At 36.4% G+C, this 21,130-nt stretch overlaps 1 protein-coding gene across 2 annotated transcripts in view; it reads left to right on the top strand.

Annotated features, from left to right (window-relative positions):
- The window catches only part of LOC150077282 (ecdysone-induced protein 78C-like), a 496,295-nt gene extending 479,538 nt beyond the window's left edge, over window positions 1-16,757 (top strand). Inside the window, exons 7-8 of one of the 2 annotated variants that reach the window (XM_090386083.1) lie at window positions 4,033-4,308; window positions 16,422-16,757. In XM_090386083.1, coding sequence (XP_090242209.1) covers window positions 4,033-4,301 — 269 coding nt within the window. In that variant the 3' untranslated portion in view covers window positions 4,302-4,308; window positions 16,422-16,757. Of the gene's footprint in view, window positions 1-4,032; window positions 4,336-16,421 lie in introns of both variants that reach the window. The other variant, XM_090386082.1, reaches the window with a different exon arrangement.
- The last annotated feature ends 4,373 nt before the right edge of the window (window positions 16,758-21,130 follow it).

Here is a 21,130-nt window from a genome sequence, read left to right as displayed (position 1 = left end):
AAAGTCAGGATGGATAGTCTATTGGTCATTACATGCTACTGGATGTTGTTGACCTGATGTTGGTGTATACTGCTCAGACCTATTGTATCATTTATAAACAGTCCTACATATGCTTTATCTAAGTACTTAGCCAAGCTAATTGCACCTGTAGTAGGACTTTCTGGCTCTGTCATTAAGAACAATAAGGAATTTGTGGACTTTATAAAAGGATAGACTATATGGGAAGATGAGATAATGATCTCTTTCGATGTTACGTCACTGTTTACTTGTATTCCCATTAAGTTTAGCTTACAGTGTGTTAGAATGGCCTTAGAAAAGGATGTATCGTTAAGTACCAGGTCACCTCTAAGTATTGATGACATTTGTGAAGGAGTGTAGTTTTGCTTATCTAGTACCGATATGGTATTCCAAGATGTCATGTACAGACAAGTCCATGGTACAGCATGGGTTCCCCCATTAGTGCCATAGTGGCCAATTTAGCTATGGAAGAGCTAGAAGTCAATGTTTGGGGATTTGGAATTTCCCATGTGCAGATGGAGGAGATATGTTGATGACACCTTCTCCATTATACAAAGGGGGAGGGAAGATCGGGTACTTAATAGTTTCTTCCCTTTTATCAAATTTACTTCGGAGGTGGAAGCAGAGGGAACCTTGCCATTCCTTGACGTGTTGGTAATTAGGGAAGGCGGCAGGCTTAAGTCCAAGGTATTTAGAAAGCCGATGGGCCGGGGTCAATATACCCATTATACCTCGGCACAGGCCAGCCAACAAAAAAAAGTAAGGCTCTAGACAGGGTGGGATCCCACTGCAGCACCTCAGAGGATAAAGATAATGAAATTGTTTGGGTCACAGCAGACCTCAAGAACTGCGGCTACCCCCCACCCACCCAGAGGGTGTTAGACAGAGCCATTAGGAGTAGTCCACCCGTAATTAGCAGTTCGCCCCTGTTAGCACTGCATACATTCCCTACTATCTGGGCCTTTCAGACCACATTGCACGCATAATTGGGGGGGGGGGGTCAGATACGCTGTGTGCAACTTCCAGGTCGGAGGTTGCACACAGTGATATCTCGAGTTAAAGCCCCCATATCCAAAGAAGCCAGCAGTGGGGTGGTGTACAAAATTAAATGCCTGGATTCTGGGGTGTTATGTGGGTGAGATGGGGTGGCGATTGAAAGACTGGCTAGGGGAGCATGTAAACCCAAATTATGGGAAGTTTGCTGTGGCAGAACATCTCTGGGAGAAACAACATCAAATTTCCCCAGTGGATGCTGTCATCACAGATCATGCACAGGGGTTCTGGGACCGTAAATGGCTTGAGAGCTTATGCAGTGGGGCAGTTAGCAATACTATTAATAGGGATAGGGGTGTATGTTTACACCCCCTCTTGGAAACAGTCTTTCTTGGACGCGAACTGTTTCAGCTAGTGTGCTCCCGAGCCATTTCCGGTCCTGGTGCGCAAATGGAAAATTCCAACCATGTTGACGTGTGCTGTGGATCTGCTATTTAAGGATGTGCCGCACAGTAGACATATGCTGCTGAGGAAGCAGACTGCTGCCTCCGAAAGCTACAGCAAATTTTATCGCTTTAATTTCTAGGTTTTTAGTATATTTTATCAGTGTTATTTATTTTTATTGTAAATATATATTTATTTTATTGTAAATAAAGTGTTTTTAGTTACAGTATTGAATTTATTTATCTTCCAGCTGGTATTAAGCTTAATCATCAACAACATTTGAACTACTTTCTGTGTAGTGTATCATAGAATAATTAGAACAATTACCACTACGATTCACTAAACTACAATTTACTGATCGCAAGATACAATACTTGTACCAAAATTACTGGTACAAATTTTGAATGTTTATCATTAGTTTCCTGTGAGTGAGGCTTCATTACTGAGGTATGCATAGTTTTCCTCTTTTGTTAGTCATTTATAATGACTTATTGTAAGTTGCCACTTAATTTGTAAAAAAAAAGTGTATCCATTAAAAGTTAATATTATTAGTACTGCACAGTGCTCCGAACTTTTTTTTGTTACCCATAAAAAAAAGACATTTATGGGATCTTGATCATGTATTCTATAGTGTGTTCATTTAAAAACTCATTGTCAGTTTCCGTATGTTGTCTGCAAGATTTCATTGGTAGAGGGATCTGATTGAGTTTAACCAGTGAGACGTAACTTTAAGTAAATGAACTTAACTTTTAAGGATGTGAAAAATTGACCTCTGTTGGTGTATTATACCAGAGAAACTTTTAATCAAGAAAGATGGTTCTGACTTAACAATTTTTATAGTGAAGCATTATTTTGGTAAGAAATCATATGCATTGTACAAAGCTTTTAAACAAGTGGTCCCAGAAGCAAGAGTGCTAAACAGAACTACAAATTTCCTATTTTATTAGGAAGTTTGAAGAGACAGGGTCAAGGATGTGAGGTTCAGTTTGTTGCAGTCCACCTCTAAATCATTACAAACTATCTCATAACAGAAGAGCATGCTCTTTAGCTAGTGCACATAATGCTGCACATTTGCTGAATTTGAGAGCATATTGCTTCTGCCATGCACAAATTGTGGCCTACTGATCAAGCTGCTAGGCTCCATTACTGTAATTGGTTTATGGCCTTTGTTCCCAACATTCAAATGTTAGAAACTTTTTTTTTTTTTTTTTTTTGTGTGTGTGTGTGTGATACTTGGTATCATCTGAGGGGGTATGTTAAATAGTCAGAATGATCAATAATTGTAATTTGGACAATCCCCATGCATATTACAAAAGCCCTTTGCATTCAGTTAAAATTGGCATTTGGTGTGCACTCCAGTGGTGTAGGATTGTTAGAGGATACTGTGAAATCAGAAAATTATAAAAACATTTTAATGCAGTTTATCTTTTTGCTTGAAGTTGATAAGAGGTTTTCTACTGTCAGAAAGATGGGGCTACTTGCCATACCATGTGAAAAACCATGGAATTATTGCGATAATTTCTTGGGAATGGTTGATTTCGCATGACTTATGTGAAATGTCCATCTGAAAGGACTTGTTATGACAGTAAGTCTCACACTATAGGACACCTGAAAACAAACATCTCAGATGCTATTGCAAGAATAAATCAAAACTCTGAGTTGGCACAGAATATGATGAAACCAGGGAATGCTTGCCTTCAGCAGAGTGGTGTGCACTTCCAGCATATTTTGTGAACTGTACTTAAATAATTGTTGTTTTACATATTTGCTTGTTATTATAATAAATATGAAGTTATAATGAATAAATAAATATAAACTTGTATTTTAAAACTAACAACTCTGTATTATATAATTGTAATTATAATTTACCCTTTAGTAAACTGTTTCCCTTTCATAACTTATAGCCTCATTTAGGTCTGATCAGATTAGGAAATCTTAATGTCACTAGATAATTTAGTGGATATTAAAAATAATTTCTTAATTGTATCACCCCTTTTATTCATATATCAAACTGATAAAATTAACATAGCAGGCTCTACAATCTAACTTTGCACTAGGGGTTTGCTATGACACTGTAGAAATCTTTTATCAGTTTGGTTTAAGTGTTTATAATGTGTTACACTGGGACTGATTTCTGCATCATAACATATAAAATTAGGAAATGTACATTTTCTCCCAATTAATTTTTCTTTATTTCCAATGCTAAATTTTGTCTTTAGGTTAAAATTTTAATGATATTTTGGAGATGCAACAAAACCGAGGAAACTGCAATAATGAAACTGGTTCTAGGCTCTTCCCAGCAATGGTAAACTTACTGGGCTTGACGTATTCTTAAGATGGAATTATTCCAAAGGGAATTCTATGGAATAGCTGGTACACACACACACACACACACACACACACACACACACACACACACACCCCAGAAACTTTTGAATTGCACTGTCTAATTGAGGTAGTTGCTGTCATTTGTGTTCTGTGTGTCAAAAATTGATTATCCAAAGCTACATAAATACTTGTTGAATATTTCATTTGCAGTTTGATAAATAACCGAAGAAATTTTGTACATTTTTTTAGAGCGATCAGGAATTTATGATCACAAAGCCATAGAACAGCAGCAAGAAAAACTGATGGAAGCTCTTAAGTTGCAAGTTGGCAGGAATCATCCCAGTGACCCTCATCTTTTTGCAACTTTAATGATGAAACTGCCTGAACTACGTTCACTTGGTGGGAAGCACATGGACCATTTACGATGGTTCAGAGCTAACTGGACACACTTAAAACTTCCACCCTTATTTGCTGAAGTATTTGACATTCCAAAATGTGAAGAAGATGCAGCCCAATGACAGCTGGGTACCTATCTACTTACTACATTTTAATGTAAATATAGCTTATGCTTGAACAATTTTTCATAAACTGACCAATTTAGTTTTATATAATAAAGTTTGTACCATTAATTAAAAAAATTTAAAATTCACAATTCTGAAAATTTGTTTTAAAATTCATATATTCCCAGTTATTTGCAAACTGGGTTGCAAAACCCAGTTTGCAAATGACTGGGTGCATTTTTTGATGTCAGGAGAGCAGTTACTATCCTCTTCTTGATAATCTTAATATTTTCTATGAGTATCTTATTTAAAGAAATGCTGATATGTTACTAGATAATAGCATGTACAATGGGGTGCTGATAAGTTTTCAGCTTATAATATATATATAAAAAAATATATATATATAATAATAATCCAATTATATAGTCTATTTAATGTTTCTACCATTTGTAAACCTGAAATAGAAAGACTGCTCTCCAAACCAGGCCTTCTGTTGCTTTATGCCATCATTTGGTGCAAATTTGATACCCTTTAAATGCTTTTTTGAGATTTGGAAAGAGGTCTGAGGGTGCAAAATCTGGTGAACATGGTGGATGGTGAAGAAGCCAGAATTCCAGTTCAGCTAATTTGATGGGTGCATGTGCACACGCCAGAGAATTGTTCTGAAAAACAGCACTCCTTGGTGAACTTTTCCCTGCTTTTGGCCTTGAATACCTCCTGCAATTTCTCCAGAAGCGATGAGTAATGCTCAGCAGCTATTATTTTGCCCTTTTCTGGGTTGACAATAAACAAAATCCTGCCAGATGTTTGGGTGTGGAACTTTGGATTGGGGAAGCCACTTCCTTCACTCCTTTGACTGTTCTTTGGTCTCTGGATCATACTGAAATAATCATGTTTCATCCATGTTCACAATTTGTGCCAAAAAATTGACACTTTGCCAATGAGCTCAAAATTTGAGCTTTGATATATATATAATTTTTTTTTTTTTTTTTTTTTTTTTTAAGAGATTAAAAAGAGGAGATCCAGATCAAAGTTTCTGACAATTAATATCAGAATGGATATGAGGGTGGTTCAATAAAGAATCGCTCTCACCTACTTCCACATATTGTGGAGTCCATATTTTGTGTGTAGCATCATACATATCTCTGTGCTAAAGGCGTAAAATTTCAGCCCTGTCTTAATTTGTTTTTCTCTTGCAGAGCTGAACATGTGACGAAGTAGCATAATGGACAAAGTTGAAGCCAGAGCTATGATCTGGTATCTGTTCTTGAAGGGGAAATCTAAAGAAATCCATGAGGAGATGACTATTGTATATAAGGATAAAGCCCCATCCTGTGGCATTGTGAAGCACTGGCATAGACAGTTTAGGTGTGGTTGGACATTGGTAGAATCTGAGCCCATTCAGCCATTGATGACAGCACGATTAGAAAAGTGGAGTCGTTAATCATGGAAGATTGCCAGATATCTCTGCGTGAATTGTCCCCAGGAGGTGAAGATTTAGTGTGGGCTCTGTTGAAACAGTCCATGACCAACTCCATTTACAGAAATTGAGTGCAAGATGGATTCCCTGATTGACTGGCTTCCAGAAGTCTGATAGACAACAGAAATCACAAGAGTTGTTAGCCCTGTGCCAAAAAAACAGACTTTCTCTTGTCTAATCACTCAGGATGAAAGTTGGATACCATTTTGAAGACAAGGGTCCAAGCGTCAGCAGGAAAGGTCTTGCTGACAGTGTTTTGGGATGAGAAGGTATAATAATGACTGATTACCTGCCAAAAGGTAGAACAATTACAGGTGCCCATTATGCTAACTTACTCACAATTATGGGAGAAAATAAAAACATGTAGGCATGGCATGCTGTCCAAAGGTGTAAGAATGCTTCAAGACAATGCCCCAGTTCACACTTCTGAAATTGCAGCAACACAAGCGGCCACTTGTGGATATGAAATACTGCCCCATCCAGCTTAATCACCCGATCTTGTTTCCTTCCTTCAAATCATTTCTTCGGCCGTATTCACTTTCCTGATGATGAGACACTCATTTCCGCAACAGGGTCATGGTTCAAAGACCAACCTCACCACTTCTACAAAAACTATCTGTAGGCTCATCCATCGATGGGGAAAAATGTGTAAATCTGCAGGGTGGGGGGCTATGTAGAGGACTAAAACCTGTGCCAAGAAACAACAGGCTAGCACATATCCTCTACAGCTAGGTCAGGACGATTCTTTATTGAACCACCCTCGTATGTGTGCAAGGTACCATCTTTAAAGAAATGGGAATCAGTGTGTGACAAGTGTTTTTTAAATCTCTGATTTTCCAGCAATATAAAGTTCATTATTAAAAGACAAGGTCAAACTACATATTGAACTCTAATCCCAAACTCTACAGCAGTTTACATATAAACAGGAGGCTGAGCTTGTCCTTGCCCATCTCCTTTGTACTTGTTTGACTAACTGATCTACTCACTCAGCAGGATCAATGGCATCACTATTATGGAGGGGAGTCATTCTAGTGTTCTCTGCAATAGGAATGACAAATTTCTCAATTAAAACCTTCAACTTGCCAACCCATCTTAACCTTCTAGCCAGTAAACTAGAAATGTTTTTAAATCAAACAAAGACATAAATAACATGATTAGTCACTTCTGACCTACCCACTGTCACAAATTATCTGTTATTACAGAATCGCTTAGTTGCCTGTTATAGTTTGATAAACATTGATCCTCCATTTCCCTAATGAATTCCTCGTGTATTTAGATATATAATATCAGTGTAGGTACACCATAGTTAACCCATAAATTTGAACTACGTATGTAGTGTAAAAGGCATCGTTTTAATAGTATCTCATTGTGGGTGCCTTCACAACAAGATAGCTGGTATTGCACTACTTCAAATAAATAATGCTTCTCTAGTAGAGAAGACTACTGTTATTTATTTTCAGATGATACCACCACCCAGACAATTGTTTCAAAGCTAGTGGGCCTCATCAGTGGGTGGGCAGGTACCCTGGTAGTGCAACATGCCATCAGTTGCGAAGTTATAATATCCACAATAGATACAATGTACTCAATCAGTATGTAAGCAACCTAAGCAGGCTCATCAACAGCCAAACCATCAGTATCAGGTGGACCAATTTGGTTATCACCTTCTGTCTACAGTTTACATAAGATAAGAAGTCTTTGCTGTTTTTCTTTGAATCCTTTCCCAAACATTTCTCATAATCTGCCTTTGCTTACCTAACCTCCTATGTGACTTAGTTACAGACTAGCATCATAGACTTCTTTGTTGCCTCAATTTATTTGCATCCTATGCATTTTTCTTCTCTCTCACAGGTCCTAGTTCATTTGGCATCCATTTAGGCCTAAACCTTGAACAGTATTTCTTAGCTGATATGAAAAGCCTAGTGACTTAATGATTAATTTCTTGAATGCTTCCCATTTAGAGTTGACTGGTTGTAACATCAATTGATCCCACGCTTTATTTAAAAACTGTCTGAAAAACTCTTTCCTTTACCTTTGATTGTTACATCTTTAAGTAAATCCCACATCAATACACTGTGAGCTCAGCCACCTATTGGTTCTTTTATCTGCAGATTCTTCATGCATAAATAATCACTGCTGATAATCAGATATTACCTCCTTTGTTGCCTCTCTATCATGCTGCTGTAGAAAACAGTCATCCCATAAATCCACAAGTCTTGTTAATGTGTGAGTGACCAGTTCAAGTTCCAGTCAATATTTTGAAAGTTAACCTCCCATTATAAGGCATTCTGATTTGCTAGCCCACCCTATTTCCCTCTACAGTTTGTTGTACTCAGAGTCGTTAAGCCTATAACATGCTCCTACTCTAATTTTTGGTTTCATAATGCTTGTTACGCCAAACTGACTAAATATTATAATGGCCCCCCTTGTCAACTGGATGCACTGCCTTAGATTTTATGCACTTCTTATCTAACAGCCCTTATCATAACCTTTCCTACCCTATCTATCCTTTTTGTATGCATTGAAATACTCCGTATTCAAATTCTGCATCTTTGTCTGAGTGACACAATGTCTCTGAAATCGCAACAATGTCTGCATTTGATGTCTTGACCAGCATTTCATATTTATTTACTGTGCTCCTAGCATTAGTGTGCATGCAATTATACATGCACCTGTGCTTACTCTTAGTTACCCTAACACAGCCCATGTATTTGCTTGCTCCATGATAACTTCTGTGCTTGTTAACAGGAGAAACTGCTTCTACAGGGATGGGATACCCTTAAATAGAAAGGGTGCGAGAATGTTTGCTGATGCTATCGAGGCAGTGTTAGGTCGGTCGGAAAACTGCTAGCTTGTGGGGGGGGGGTTTAAAGACTAATAGATTAACAGTAGCTGCAGGCAGAGGTGGAAATTATTCTTGCACTGCTGCTATTGAAATGAGCAGTAGATTGGAAAGCAAATTGCTGGGATCATGAAACAAGTAATATGTGGGCTGTGTTAGAGTAACTAAGTGTAAGAACAGGTGCATGTATACTTGAATTTACACCAATTCTAGGAGTATAGTAAATAAATTTGATGAATTTGAAGTACTGGTCAATATCTGTAAAGATACATGGTGTCACACAGATATAAGGAATGCTGAATTGGAATTTGGAGAGTACAATGTGTATAGAAAGGACAAACAGGATAGGAAGGGAAGAGGGGTTATGCTGTTAGGTTAAGAAACACACAATCTAAGGAAGTGCATCCAGTTGCCATAGATGGACAGTGCAGTGTTCAGTCAGTTTGGTGTGACATAAGCACTGGGAAAACAAAAATGAGGGTAGGAGTTTGTTATAGGCTTAATGACTCAGTACAATGAACAATTATGCACGGAAATAATGGGCCAATAAATCAGTGTCTCTTATAATGGGGTATTTAATTCCCAGATATTGACTGGAACTTGTGGTTGGTCACTTGCACACTAGCAAGGCTTTTGTGCGTTTATTGGACAGTTGTTTTTTACAGCAGCATGTTAGAGAGGCAAATAGGGGGATTAACACTCTTGATCTGATTATCAGCATTGATTATTCTTTCATTAAGAATTTACAGATAAAAGAACCAGTAGGTGGCAGTGATCACAGTGTACTGATGTGGAATTTACTTAGATGTAACTACCATCAGGGGTAGGGGGGGTTTGCTTTGGTTAAAGGCAACTACAGTGATCTCGGATTTTTTTAAATTCCATATAGTGGGACCAACTGATGGTGTTAGCAACAGCAAATTCTAAATGGGAAGTAATCTTGGAAGCTACTAGGCTTTTTGTTCCCAATAAGAAATACTGTTCTAGGTTTAGGCTCAAATGTATCTCAGATGAACTGAGACTCATGGCAGAGAAGAAAAATGCATAAGTTGCAAGTAAATTGTCAGGTGACACAAAAACCTATGGTAGATATAAGCTATATCTATATATTCTGTAATCAAGTCACAAAGGAGGTTAGGCAACTGAAAGCAGACTATGAGAAATCATTGGCAAAGGATGCTAAGGAAAATAGCAAAGATTAACCCCAGGGGCTCACATCTGGTGAGTATGGGCTTGGCGCACCCAGGTCCTGAGCTGGATATCATTCTTTTTCTTGGTGATTTGCTCGCTCTCTCTCACCCAGGGTAATTCAGAAATTTTTTTTTTTTTTTTTTTTTTGGCTGGTGCAGAATAAGCCTCAGGCTTCCTTGCACCATGTGGCTAATGATGATGATGATAATAATAATTTCTTTTCTTACATAAACTCTAAAAGAAAGGGGATGAATTAGATTGGTCCACTTGATATCAATGGTTTGACTGTGTGTGATAATTCTCAGATAGCTGCCAAACTAAATGAGTATTTTGCACTATATTCACACATGAGGAACTATTCAAGGAGGAGAGGGCCAGATGTGTATCAAACTCTAACAGGGAGTTAAATTATTTGTAATAACAGAGCAAATTGGAGGAGAAATTGTTGATGTTAAACATAAAAAGGCACCTAGGGTGGATGGAATCTATCCAGTAATATTAAAGGAGATGGCAAAGGAAGTAAGCAAACCCTTAGCCATAGTTATGAGAGCATCCTTGGATTCGGGGAAGTCCCCATGGACTGTAAATGTGCAAATGTATCTCCAATTCACAGAGGGGATCAAAGGGTGACAAGAGTAATTGCAGACCTGTTAGTTTGACTTCTGTTCCAGGGAAAGTATTGGGGTCAATGGTTAAAGATGCATGGCAGTGTCATCTGAGACAAGGCTGCAGTAATAATTCAAACATAGCATGGGTTTGTTAAGGGGAAGTGTTGTCTGACCAATTTGATTAGATACTATGACATGGTCACAAAGGAGCTGGATGCAAAAAGTAATTTTGATATCATATACTTGGATTTCAGAAGAGCTTTTGATATTGTTGCACATGGAAGACTATACAAATTGGAGTGGCATTAAGGGCAAGTTGCTACAATGGAAAAAAAAAAAGGATGGTTGAGTGGGAAAAGACAGTGGTAATCAATGGACACAGCTTTTTATGGACTACTTTTATTAGTAGTTTTTCCCCGGGTTTGGTGTTGGGTCCATTGTTTTGTATATTTATTAGTGATATTGATGAAAGTATATCAAGCTTATTGTCAAAGTTTGCCAACAGTTTGCTGACAAAGTTTGTCAAAGTTGTTAATAACAGTAATGGCAGTATGCTGCTGCAACAGGATCTCGGAAAGTTGGGCAGATGGGCTGAGAAGTGGCAACTGAAGTTGTACATTGACAAATACAAAGTACTGCATATAGGTGGTGTTACACTCAGCATAGTGAAGAATGAAAGAGGCCTGGGGGTAATTGTGCAGTCAGATATGAAGTTTTCTGAGCAGTGCAGACAGGCTGCCACAGTAGGTCATGGGTTTTGTCAATGATAAACAGGAATTTTGGAGTAGGCATAAGGTGATGATTATTCTCATGTCAATGATAAACAGGAATTTTGGAGTGGGCATAAGGTGATGATTATTCTCATGTATAAGGCAATGGTCAGGCCATACCTTTAGTACTGCGTACATGTCTGGAAGCCTCATTTTAGGAAGGATGTAGAGTTCCAACAACAATTACAAGAAGGGCAACAAGACTAGTGAGGGGAACAGGGGGGGGTGCTCTTATGAAGAAAGGTTTAAGTTCAGCAAATTGAAGCATCCAGAGAAGACTAACCTGAGAGGTGATCTGATTGAGGTGTATAAGGCATTGAATGGATTAAGCAGGCTTAATGCTGATAGGATTCTTCCTCTTCCTCAGATTACAAACCCGAGAGCATAAACTGAAATTAAGGAAAGACAGTTGTTGAATAGATGTGCAGAAATTTGCCTTTAGGCAGCAGGTAGTTGATTGCTGGAACAAACGTTTCTGTTGTTGTGGAAGTTGATAGCTTAAATAAATTCAAGGCAGAACTAGACAAACATTTGGAATGAATTGGATGGGTGAAATGGGAAGGGTTTTTTTTTTTTTTTTTTTTCGCTGGTGCTTATAGGCTGCCTTTTTGAATTCTACTCTACTAATGCTACTTAGGTTTACTATAGCCATACCAGCTAATGCACCAATAAACAGCCATACCACACACACTAATGCTAAGCTAACCTCCAGCAGTCCTTGAAATCCTGGAATATGTTGAGACATCTGGTACGTCTAGATTCATCTCTGAACGGTCCATCCTTGCAGACAATATGCATCCCTTCATGGTCATTGTGCACCTACAGGGCAATGGGCTCTTCCATGACAGTGTGCCTCCCCACAGTTGTGGTGAGTAGAACATGTTTCGAAGAGCATTCTGCTGATTTTGCCACCATGGAATGGCCTCCCCATTTATCACACAATGAACTCTATGGAGCATTTTTGCGATGCTGTGGAAAGCTCAGTTTGAGCTTTGGATCCTCCACCCAGTAATGCGATGGTACAGCAAGCATGGGTGGAAATACCTGTCAAACGCTTTTGTGAACTAGTGGACTCAATGCCTAGCCGTGTGAGTACCCTTATCCAGGCAAAAGGTGGGCCTACCCTTTACTATGTAGGTAACCCATGATTTCTGTTCACTCTGTGTGTGTACATTGATATTTCGCAATATCAAGTTTATGGTACAGTCTGACTGCGATTAATTCTTCCTGTGAGTGCATCCTGCAAAATGGAAACTCTCTAATCGAATGTAATAATCAATGGGAATAATTTTAAGAATTCCTTTTAAATAACTTTTTAACTGTATACCATATAAAAGATAATGAAAATAATTATAGAATTAAATGTTTATTGGATAAAATACACAGCGAAGAAATTATTTGTTACGGAAATATTTGAACAGAGTTTGAATAGTTTTGGCTTTCTTTTTTTGATCAATCAATTTCCAATAGCCCACAATCTTCTTTAGGCCCTGGAGAAATAAATATTGCAGAGAACCTCAAATCTTTTGTTTGAGGTTCTCTGTGATATGAAAGATTTCATCTAGTTCTTTTAGCGTTATCTCCTTTGCTGTAATATTTTCATCTGGCTAATTTAAAAATGTATTTATTATTTTTTTTTTTTTGTATTTAAAATTAACTTTTAAATGCAAGTCTGCAGGAGACAAACAAGTAACATGTCTGCTTCCAATGGTTCATGCAACACACTGAGGCAGGCAAATGCTTGTTTATTGCCCATCCAATACACAATAAGCTTAGTGCACAATTCAGATCTTTTTCAACTATCACATAAAAAAAAAAAAAAAAAAAATCTTATTAATCAAACTCTCTTTCTGCAAGGCCTGGTTGTATTGTGGGTTTTTTTTTTTTTTTTTAATATGAAAACCCCAAACAAGAGGTATTAGAACCTATAGTTCTTAGTACCGTGCTTGGGTTGGAGGACGAGAGAAGATATTTGTTGACACATGAAGGTTGTTCAGAAAACTGCAGTTGAATGAATAAATGAGGAAGATAAAGTTGGTTCTGTCAGGTCAAAGTTGGACAGTAAGTGGCTGGTGGTGGCGGCTGCTGTATAGTATTAATTTGGGGTGGGGGGGATAAGCTGGCTGCCTGTCATCTGGAAGGTTCATTGTTTCTGCTGAAATCTGAACTAGATGTCAGGAAATGCTATTCTGCAGCAAATAGTGACTTTGTGGTGAGATATAAGTATCCTACTTCACTTCACAATGGGATCCAGTATGGAATGACACCACAAAGTACCCACCATCCAAAAAATTAGTGCCTTCAGTAGGCAAGTGTCTTTTAGGATTCAGAACAGTTATTTCTTGTGGCTTTTATGCCACTTCAAGCATTGATTAATGTTTAGTATTACAGAAGCTTGCTTCCCAATGATGTCCATATTCACAAGAAAAGAATTGTGGAACTGTCAAAGGGAATCATTTTGCTTCACTGCATATGATGACAGCAACATTGGGCTGGGAAATTGTGACCTGTTTTGCTTACATGCCAGAGGACAGATTTATCTCTCTCCAGTGGTTATCACTTGTTTGGGCAGTGTAGGATCACCTGAGGATCATAAATTCACGGTACAACTAACTCAGGTGCAGTATCCTGAAATGGCTATGCAGTCAGCTTACATCTCTTTTGCTGCCAGAATTAATACATTGCCATGATTGATAGTGGAAATGTCAGAGTTAGGGACAGTATCTTGGAAAAGAATAATAAATTTGATTCTGATATTTGTGTTTTGTAAAAAAAAAAAAAAGTCAGTCAGTCTGTCTTGTACTATTCTCATATATAGATATTATTTTTGAACTGAAATAGTATGATTATTTTGATCAGTGAGGTGTCGAAAAACAAGTGTGCTACAAATACTGGAACCTTACGTGAAAGGATGCTTCATTGTGATGAATTATCAAAGAAGAATTTTGTGATAAAGAATTTTATTGTTGCTTGAGAATTTAACTTATCGAACTGAATAGTGCACATTGGAATTCAAAAAATTTATTTTTTGAAAAGAACTGTAACAAAATGAAGTATGTACGTAAACTCCCAGTATTCTGATGTTGATGAGGCTTGTTTAAATAACAAATGAGTGAAAATATCCCAGTAAGTGGTCTGCTTTTAATAATAAAAGCTAAACATTTTGCCAAATTATTTGGGATTGAGAACTTTGTTCCACTAGTTGTATAGATTGATTTGAGTCACAACATATGTTTTGGAAAGTTAAATTGAAGCAAGATATATGAAAAAAATCACTCTTGTGGAGCGATTAAATTTAGTATGGCACAATATACTTGAAGGATATTGCACACTTAATGCAGATGAAACTACTCTTTTTAAATTAATTCTTGACAGAACATTAAAGTTCAAGGGTAAAAAGTCCATAGGTGTGTAAACTGTGAAGAGATCATATTACAGCTTAGGCTGTGCAAATTTGAATGGTACAGAAAAGAAGGAAATGTTTGTCAATGGAAAATCTAAGAATCAATGCTATTACTTGTTAGATGTAGTGCAAGATGTTTGCCTGACATTGGCCTTGTTTCAGTCAGAGCTGCTTCAGTGGGATATATATATAAATAATATATATTTTTTTAACATTTATACATAAACAAACTCTCTATTTACAATCATTCAATCCAGTGTAAGAAACTCCAACAAATTATGGAGCTTTTCTTACAAAGTTATAGAATGCAACAAAACAGACTCAACAGAAAAAGAAAAGCATGTGTGCGCACACACACACACACACACACATATATATGGCTTGTTTGTAGTGGCTCCAGGACCTGGATCCATCTCTGCCAATTGTCTGTGTTGACTACAGAATATCTGAAAACAGGGCCTAAAATGTAAGTTAGTGATGAATATGCATGTGGGTGTAGTGTGTTGTATCAGGCCTCTTTGCTACCAGGGAGCAGCCAACACCTGGGCAACTGCTACCTAATGCTTGCTCCAAGGCATGTGGAGCTGGGCTTATTCTACTAGGATTGTGGGTAATAAAATTCTACTTCTTTTGGGAAAGTGTGTGCAGGGCATAGGAGGCAGCAATGTTGTGGGGCTGCCAAAATTCAAAATTTTCATTATAATATTTTATAAAAGTATCTCAGTGGTGCCAAATACATTTCTACCTAGGGGTGCTATAAACCCTAGAGCCACATCTGAGTGTGCACCAGACAAAGTGCACAAAAGCAAGTTTTTTTAAAAAAAACAAAAACTTTCATTTCAGGGATCAAGGGTGTACAGAATTTCAAAACTCATTTTGTTTAAAACTATTGCTTGTCTTGAAGGAGAAGCTGTGCAATAACAGCAGTAGAAAATGTCAAAGATAGAACAGTATCATAAAAGATCACCTATAATGCTTTTCATCATGCCAGATTTAGTATAGAAACTCCTAGGACTGATCCTGTTGAAACTAATACTAACAAGGAAGACTTGCCTTTTATCAGAATAGATTTGCAAAACAAATCGGACTGATTTAAATCAATGTAATTTAGGTGCTTGTGTAATGATTGATATGATCACATGTCAAATTTTAACAGATAATGACTGCTGATGAAACGAAGAATCAAATGGGTGAGAAAGATGAAGATGTAGAACTTAATTTTTTACTGTTAGTGAAGTGCTTTGGGCAATTAAACATTTGGATCTGTTTTTAAAAAAAAAAGTTATTGTTGCGAAATTTGAATAATTTCAAAAACATTTGTTTGAGAAAAAAAAATCAGATTATATTCTATTAGATAATATAGTATTAAATATTCGAATATGTTATACAAAAAATATTGCACACCTTATGCTTGTTTCATAGACAGTTTGTATAATGCCTAATGAAAGTGAAACATTATTTAGTATAACTGGAGTTTTGTATCTATTAATAAAGTTTTATGAAATTTTTACTAATTTCCATGTAATTTGTAAAAGTCAACCATGGTTATAATGTCAATAATATTGTAAGTCCCCTCTGATACTATAACCAGGTTTGTCTTTTATCCCCTCCCCCTTTAAATACAGACTCTTGGAAAGGATTTTATATTTTTAATGTGTGATAATAAACAAATCCATAGGATTTAATTTTGTATATCTTGGAAAAGTTCATTCTTAAGTTGTCATTTATTCTGATACTGATAATTTCCCCCCTTTTCCTGTTACAGGAATTTCATATAATATATATTAATGTTGTCTTAACTTTATCATGCTTCTAATGTCTATGTAAATTTTCTTTTTTTCCAGACAACAGTGGTACAAATAAACTGAAGGGGGGGGAGGGTCTGTGGCAAACCTGCTAACCAGACATTAAACAACACCGGTTGAGGCATCAGGTTCAACTCATGGACTCTTGGAGGAAAGAAAAGGGGAAGAAAAAGTAATTGTGATTGGTCCTGGTGGATGAACTACGATTTAGCAGTTCTTTAGAACTGTACCACTATCTTCTTGCATAGATCTCACTCTGTGGGACCAGGTCTGTCTTGTATTTATTAGACCTTCACCAGTGACATCTATGATCTCCTGTGTTCATCTTGACTAAAGTCATGGTGGTTATAAATGAACACCTGTGTGATTTAAAAAAAAAAATATATATATATATATATATAGAGAGAGAGAGAGAGAGAGAGAGAGAGAGAGAGAGAGAGAGAGGCATACACACAATCGTGCAAACTGTAAAGTATTAAAATCATAAGATCATTGTAAACTATTTTATTCATAGTTTCATCCATTTGCTACATTAGGAGAATTATGGAAGAACATGGAGGAGAGTGAGAGAGAGTGAGAGTAGTAGAAATGCTTTTTGGTTTTGTGTTTAGGCGGAAGAGGTGAAATACTCGTTATTTGTTGTTAAACTAAATAGTTGCATATACTGTTAAGTGTATTCCTCAAGACAATGTATTAATTGTGTTGATTGTTACCTTTGTCTAACAGAGCAATGATCAAAACAGATGTTTCTGTTGAACTGCCTTTTCATGTAAATCAGAAATTAGTTGACTTATCAAAGTTGTATGTGATTTTAACACTTTAAAGTTTGCATGACTTTGTACTTTTTGTTAATAAAAGTGACATAAATAATCCCACAGGAACCATCAGATATATCATTAAAAGTCTAATGGTGATTGGTGCTGTTTTATTTAAGGAATTAAAGGCATTGTTACTGAGTGAAAAATCTTCATTTAGATGCTGAATATAACTTGTATATGGGGAACGTGCAACTTATAATGGTATTGATGGAAAAAGCACTGGATGACATAAGTTAAAATTATAAGAAATAAAACACATAATAGTTAAGAACTGTAATTGAAAATAGCAAAGGAAAACGTTTGTGTGTGATACATTAAGTTATGACAAAAAAGAGGAAAATCAAAAACAATTAAAATGTCTAAGCTGTCTGTGATAACTATAAGATGAAATTGAGATTAGTCCTCACTGTGGCCATTACTCTAATATGGGACATGTTTTTTTAGTGTAGTCACAACTATTTTTCTTTCCTGGTATTATTTTTCATCCAGTGTACTTTTCTAACCACTTCCATATTCAGTCACTTAAGTTTATTAAATGAAGGATTTTTCACCCATAATAGCTAATTTTTGTTTATTGTTTATCTGCCCTCATGAGCAGCACCTTTTGCTGTTGGCTTATTTATGAGTTATTTGAATTGTTTGTGTCATCTGGCAGAAGAGGACTGGTGCTGTGTACCTGATAATGACCTGAATTCTGATATGACATTAGGGATTATGATTTGAGGTTTTACCTGCTGTAAACATTTTCATGTCTTAAAATCAAAAAGACTCTAATTTGAGTCAGTATTTGTGATCAACACCATGTGTGAATGTCTAGAGAAATTGTAATATTTAATGTATAAAATGTAAACAAGATGGGATCAAATGATTCACTTTTATTGTAGTTGAAAAACTTCATGATAATAGGCTATATGCAAGTAGGTGCTATGAGTTTAAAATTATTTGTAGCAGACGTTTGCCTTTCGAAAGTTTTACTGTCTACTTCAGTACATTGTTTGTAGCTTCAAATATTTTCTTGTATGTCTGTGTATTGATACTTTGTGTTTGCATGTGTATATGTTATGTATGTCGGTATGTGTGTGTATGCACACATGTATAATGTACACACAAAAGAAAGTAGCTACTTAATTCTTATGCACATACAGATATTTGCATAAGCCTATTATCAGGATTCCATGTTATCTCAAATACTTCTCATAGATTATCAAATGAGCCACAAAATCATAATCTCTAGTTAGAAGGGTGATATGGAATCTCAGTAGTGGTTTTATTTTTATATACATATATATATTACATATATAGTATATACACATGTATTGTCACTCATTAAATCATAATATACTCCAATTCTGCAGCAGTCATAAGCATTATCACTAGGGAAGAACATTTCGTTGGGCTGGGTTGTCATTAACTTAACATGAAATCTGTTTCACCGGTGTTCCATCTTTCTATCCTGTGTTGGATTGTACTACAATTTTGACAAGGGTTCCGTAGTCCTGTGCACTCTTGTTTGGTTTTTATAGCAGGCTTTATGTTAAAGTGCAAAAATGCCAGTGCCTTCAACTGTTCACTGCCATATTCGCAAAGGCAAGGGCCTGGCTTTATTTCTTCTGTAGAAACTACTTAGCCTGTAGTGGACTAATTCTGAACCTGAGTAAATAAAAAGTGGTATGCAAAATATTGTTTTCTGAGCATTTACTTTTCATTTTATGTATATACTTACATACATGCACACACCCTTTCTCCTGAGTCTAAGTTTGAAATACTAAACTTTACCAAGTAAGTATGTATGTATATATATATATTTTTTTTTTTTTTTTTGTGAGTTTGAATTTTTGAATGCAATTTAATGAATGCAAAATCTTTAATCTGACTCCTAAGGGTGGATATTTATTATTATATAGTACATGCTAAAAGAAATTCAAAATGCACACTGGTGTGAACTTAATTGGCATATAAATACTATTGTCACCACATTAAGTATTTCAGTCAAACTTCTATTAAGCTGTACTCAAAATAGCTGAAACTAACTTGATGTCAGCAAGGTGATTAGAATAGGATTAGTAATATAGGTGCAAACAGATTAAGGCACATGTTTAAAATTGCCAGAATCAGAAGTAAAAGATAACTTGAGTGGAGAACTGGTAGGGAGAAAAATTAACACACAGTTATAGCCTATCTGGCATCAGTGTCAGCATGTGATTTACTTGTAGGTTTTTTATTATTGTTAGGATTTGAGATTCCATGAATTAGAAATAATAGCAAACAAGCCTCATCTGATTAACTGAGTTAAATTGAAATGTCATTCAAACTGTCTAGGCAACAAGCAATTTAAAAAAGCTATCTCAGGAGTAGTGGTAGTGAATTTTAGGCATGGTGATTTTAAACATGCAAATTTGGACAGGCCCAAACTGTTTGCATTTATGGATGGAACATGTTGGCTAATTCTCTCATGCAAATACAGAGTGGAGAACGAGCTAATGGAATTGCAACTCTGATATTTTTAATGATTTGGTGAGCAACTTGTACCACACGTTTGTCTGTTGAGGAAATGGTTTTGCTGAAATAGCTGATTAGTTGGGGGGTGGATTATTTTTCATTGAACTGGATTTTATATAGTTACAAATAGGACAAATGTGTTTAACTAATTCATCCAAAAACAATAGTGTGCACTTGATTAAAAGAGTAAGAGGTGTGAAAGTTAATATAAAGTAATCTACAATTATCAAATTGTTATAAAGCTAAGGTTCAGTGGTTTTATGATAGTTTTTTGTGAATATAAATTGAGTATAAAATTTGAAAAAAACTCTAGTTTCCCTACGCTCTCTAAAGTTCCAAAAAAATATTGGACAGATGGGCCTTCATCTGTACCAAAAAATGTGGGCACCAGGCCAAGAATATATTTCAAAAAATGAAAATATCATCGGAATTTGGACCCCTACAATCCGGGCTCCGGGCGACCGCTCAATGCATCCATACCTAGGGACAGCACTAGAGTCAGGGGATCTCTAGGATCTTATTGGTCTTCTAAGCCCCAGAGATACCACAGATGCCTTGATATCTTAGAAATGGGAGGGGCTGCTTTTTCTTAGTCAAGATTACAGCTCTATGCCATGTTTTGCTTGAATGCTGTTTTCAACCAAAAAATTAGTTTAGTTGAATGAACAATTCAACTAAACTAATCGTTGCATTGCATTGCATTTCTGTTGAAATTCTTGGAGGACCTACTCGTATCATCCATACAGCAGGACTGACAGCAACTCACTACATAGTTGTGCAGCCTGACAGTGGTCAATGCAAGAGGAGACAGTCTGTGCATTTGAGTTGACTGGTTCAAACCCATATGACTGTGAATATGGTAGTGTTCTTTTGTTCTCTATCTTTAGTTCTTCTGACCTTGTGTGGTCATCATGGATTATAGACAACTTATTTTGATCTTTTATGTTGGGATGGGTGCATTATAGCCTAAGTTGCTGATGCACCAACAAATTTAACAACAACAACATATGTTGGGATGGAGAGTAAGAGTGCTGCATGTCATCATTTACCTAATTTTACAGGAACAATATTTAATATGTTGGACTCAATGCTGGATAAATATGCTATATCTGCCATTAGACCACTTATATTTAGTTAATGGGAGTTCATAAATCTGCCAGTAAGGCTACCTGAAAACTGAAATTTGTAGCTAATAATTTAACAAGCAAGAATATGAAGGATCTTTAATTTTTTTTTTTTAAGTCTCTCATTGAAGCTGTTCATAGGCCTTATTGTAAGAAAAATATATCAAACCTATGGATTCACATTTCCAAAGTTATCCTTTTAATCAGAAAAAGATAACTCTGGAAATGTGCAACACCAATTAACATCTTCTCATTACCTCATTTCAGCAAAGAATATTGACATTAGTTAAACCCACAAAGATTTTCT

This window comes from Mastigoproctus giganteus, chromosome 12 (assembly GCF_048544385.1).
Source record: "Mastigoproctus giganteus isolate SK-2022 chromosome 12, ASM4854438v1, whole genome shotgun sequence".
Taxonomy (NCBI): domain Eukaryota; kingdom Metazoa; phylum Arthropoda; class Arachnida; order Uropygi; family Thelyphonidae; genus Mastigoproctus; species Mastigoproctus giganteus.
The sequence above is the reverse complement of the archived record's forward strand: the minus strand, read 5'-3'. Positions and strand labels throughout refer to the sequence as shown.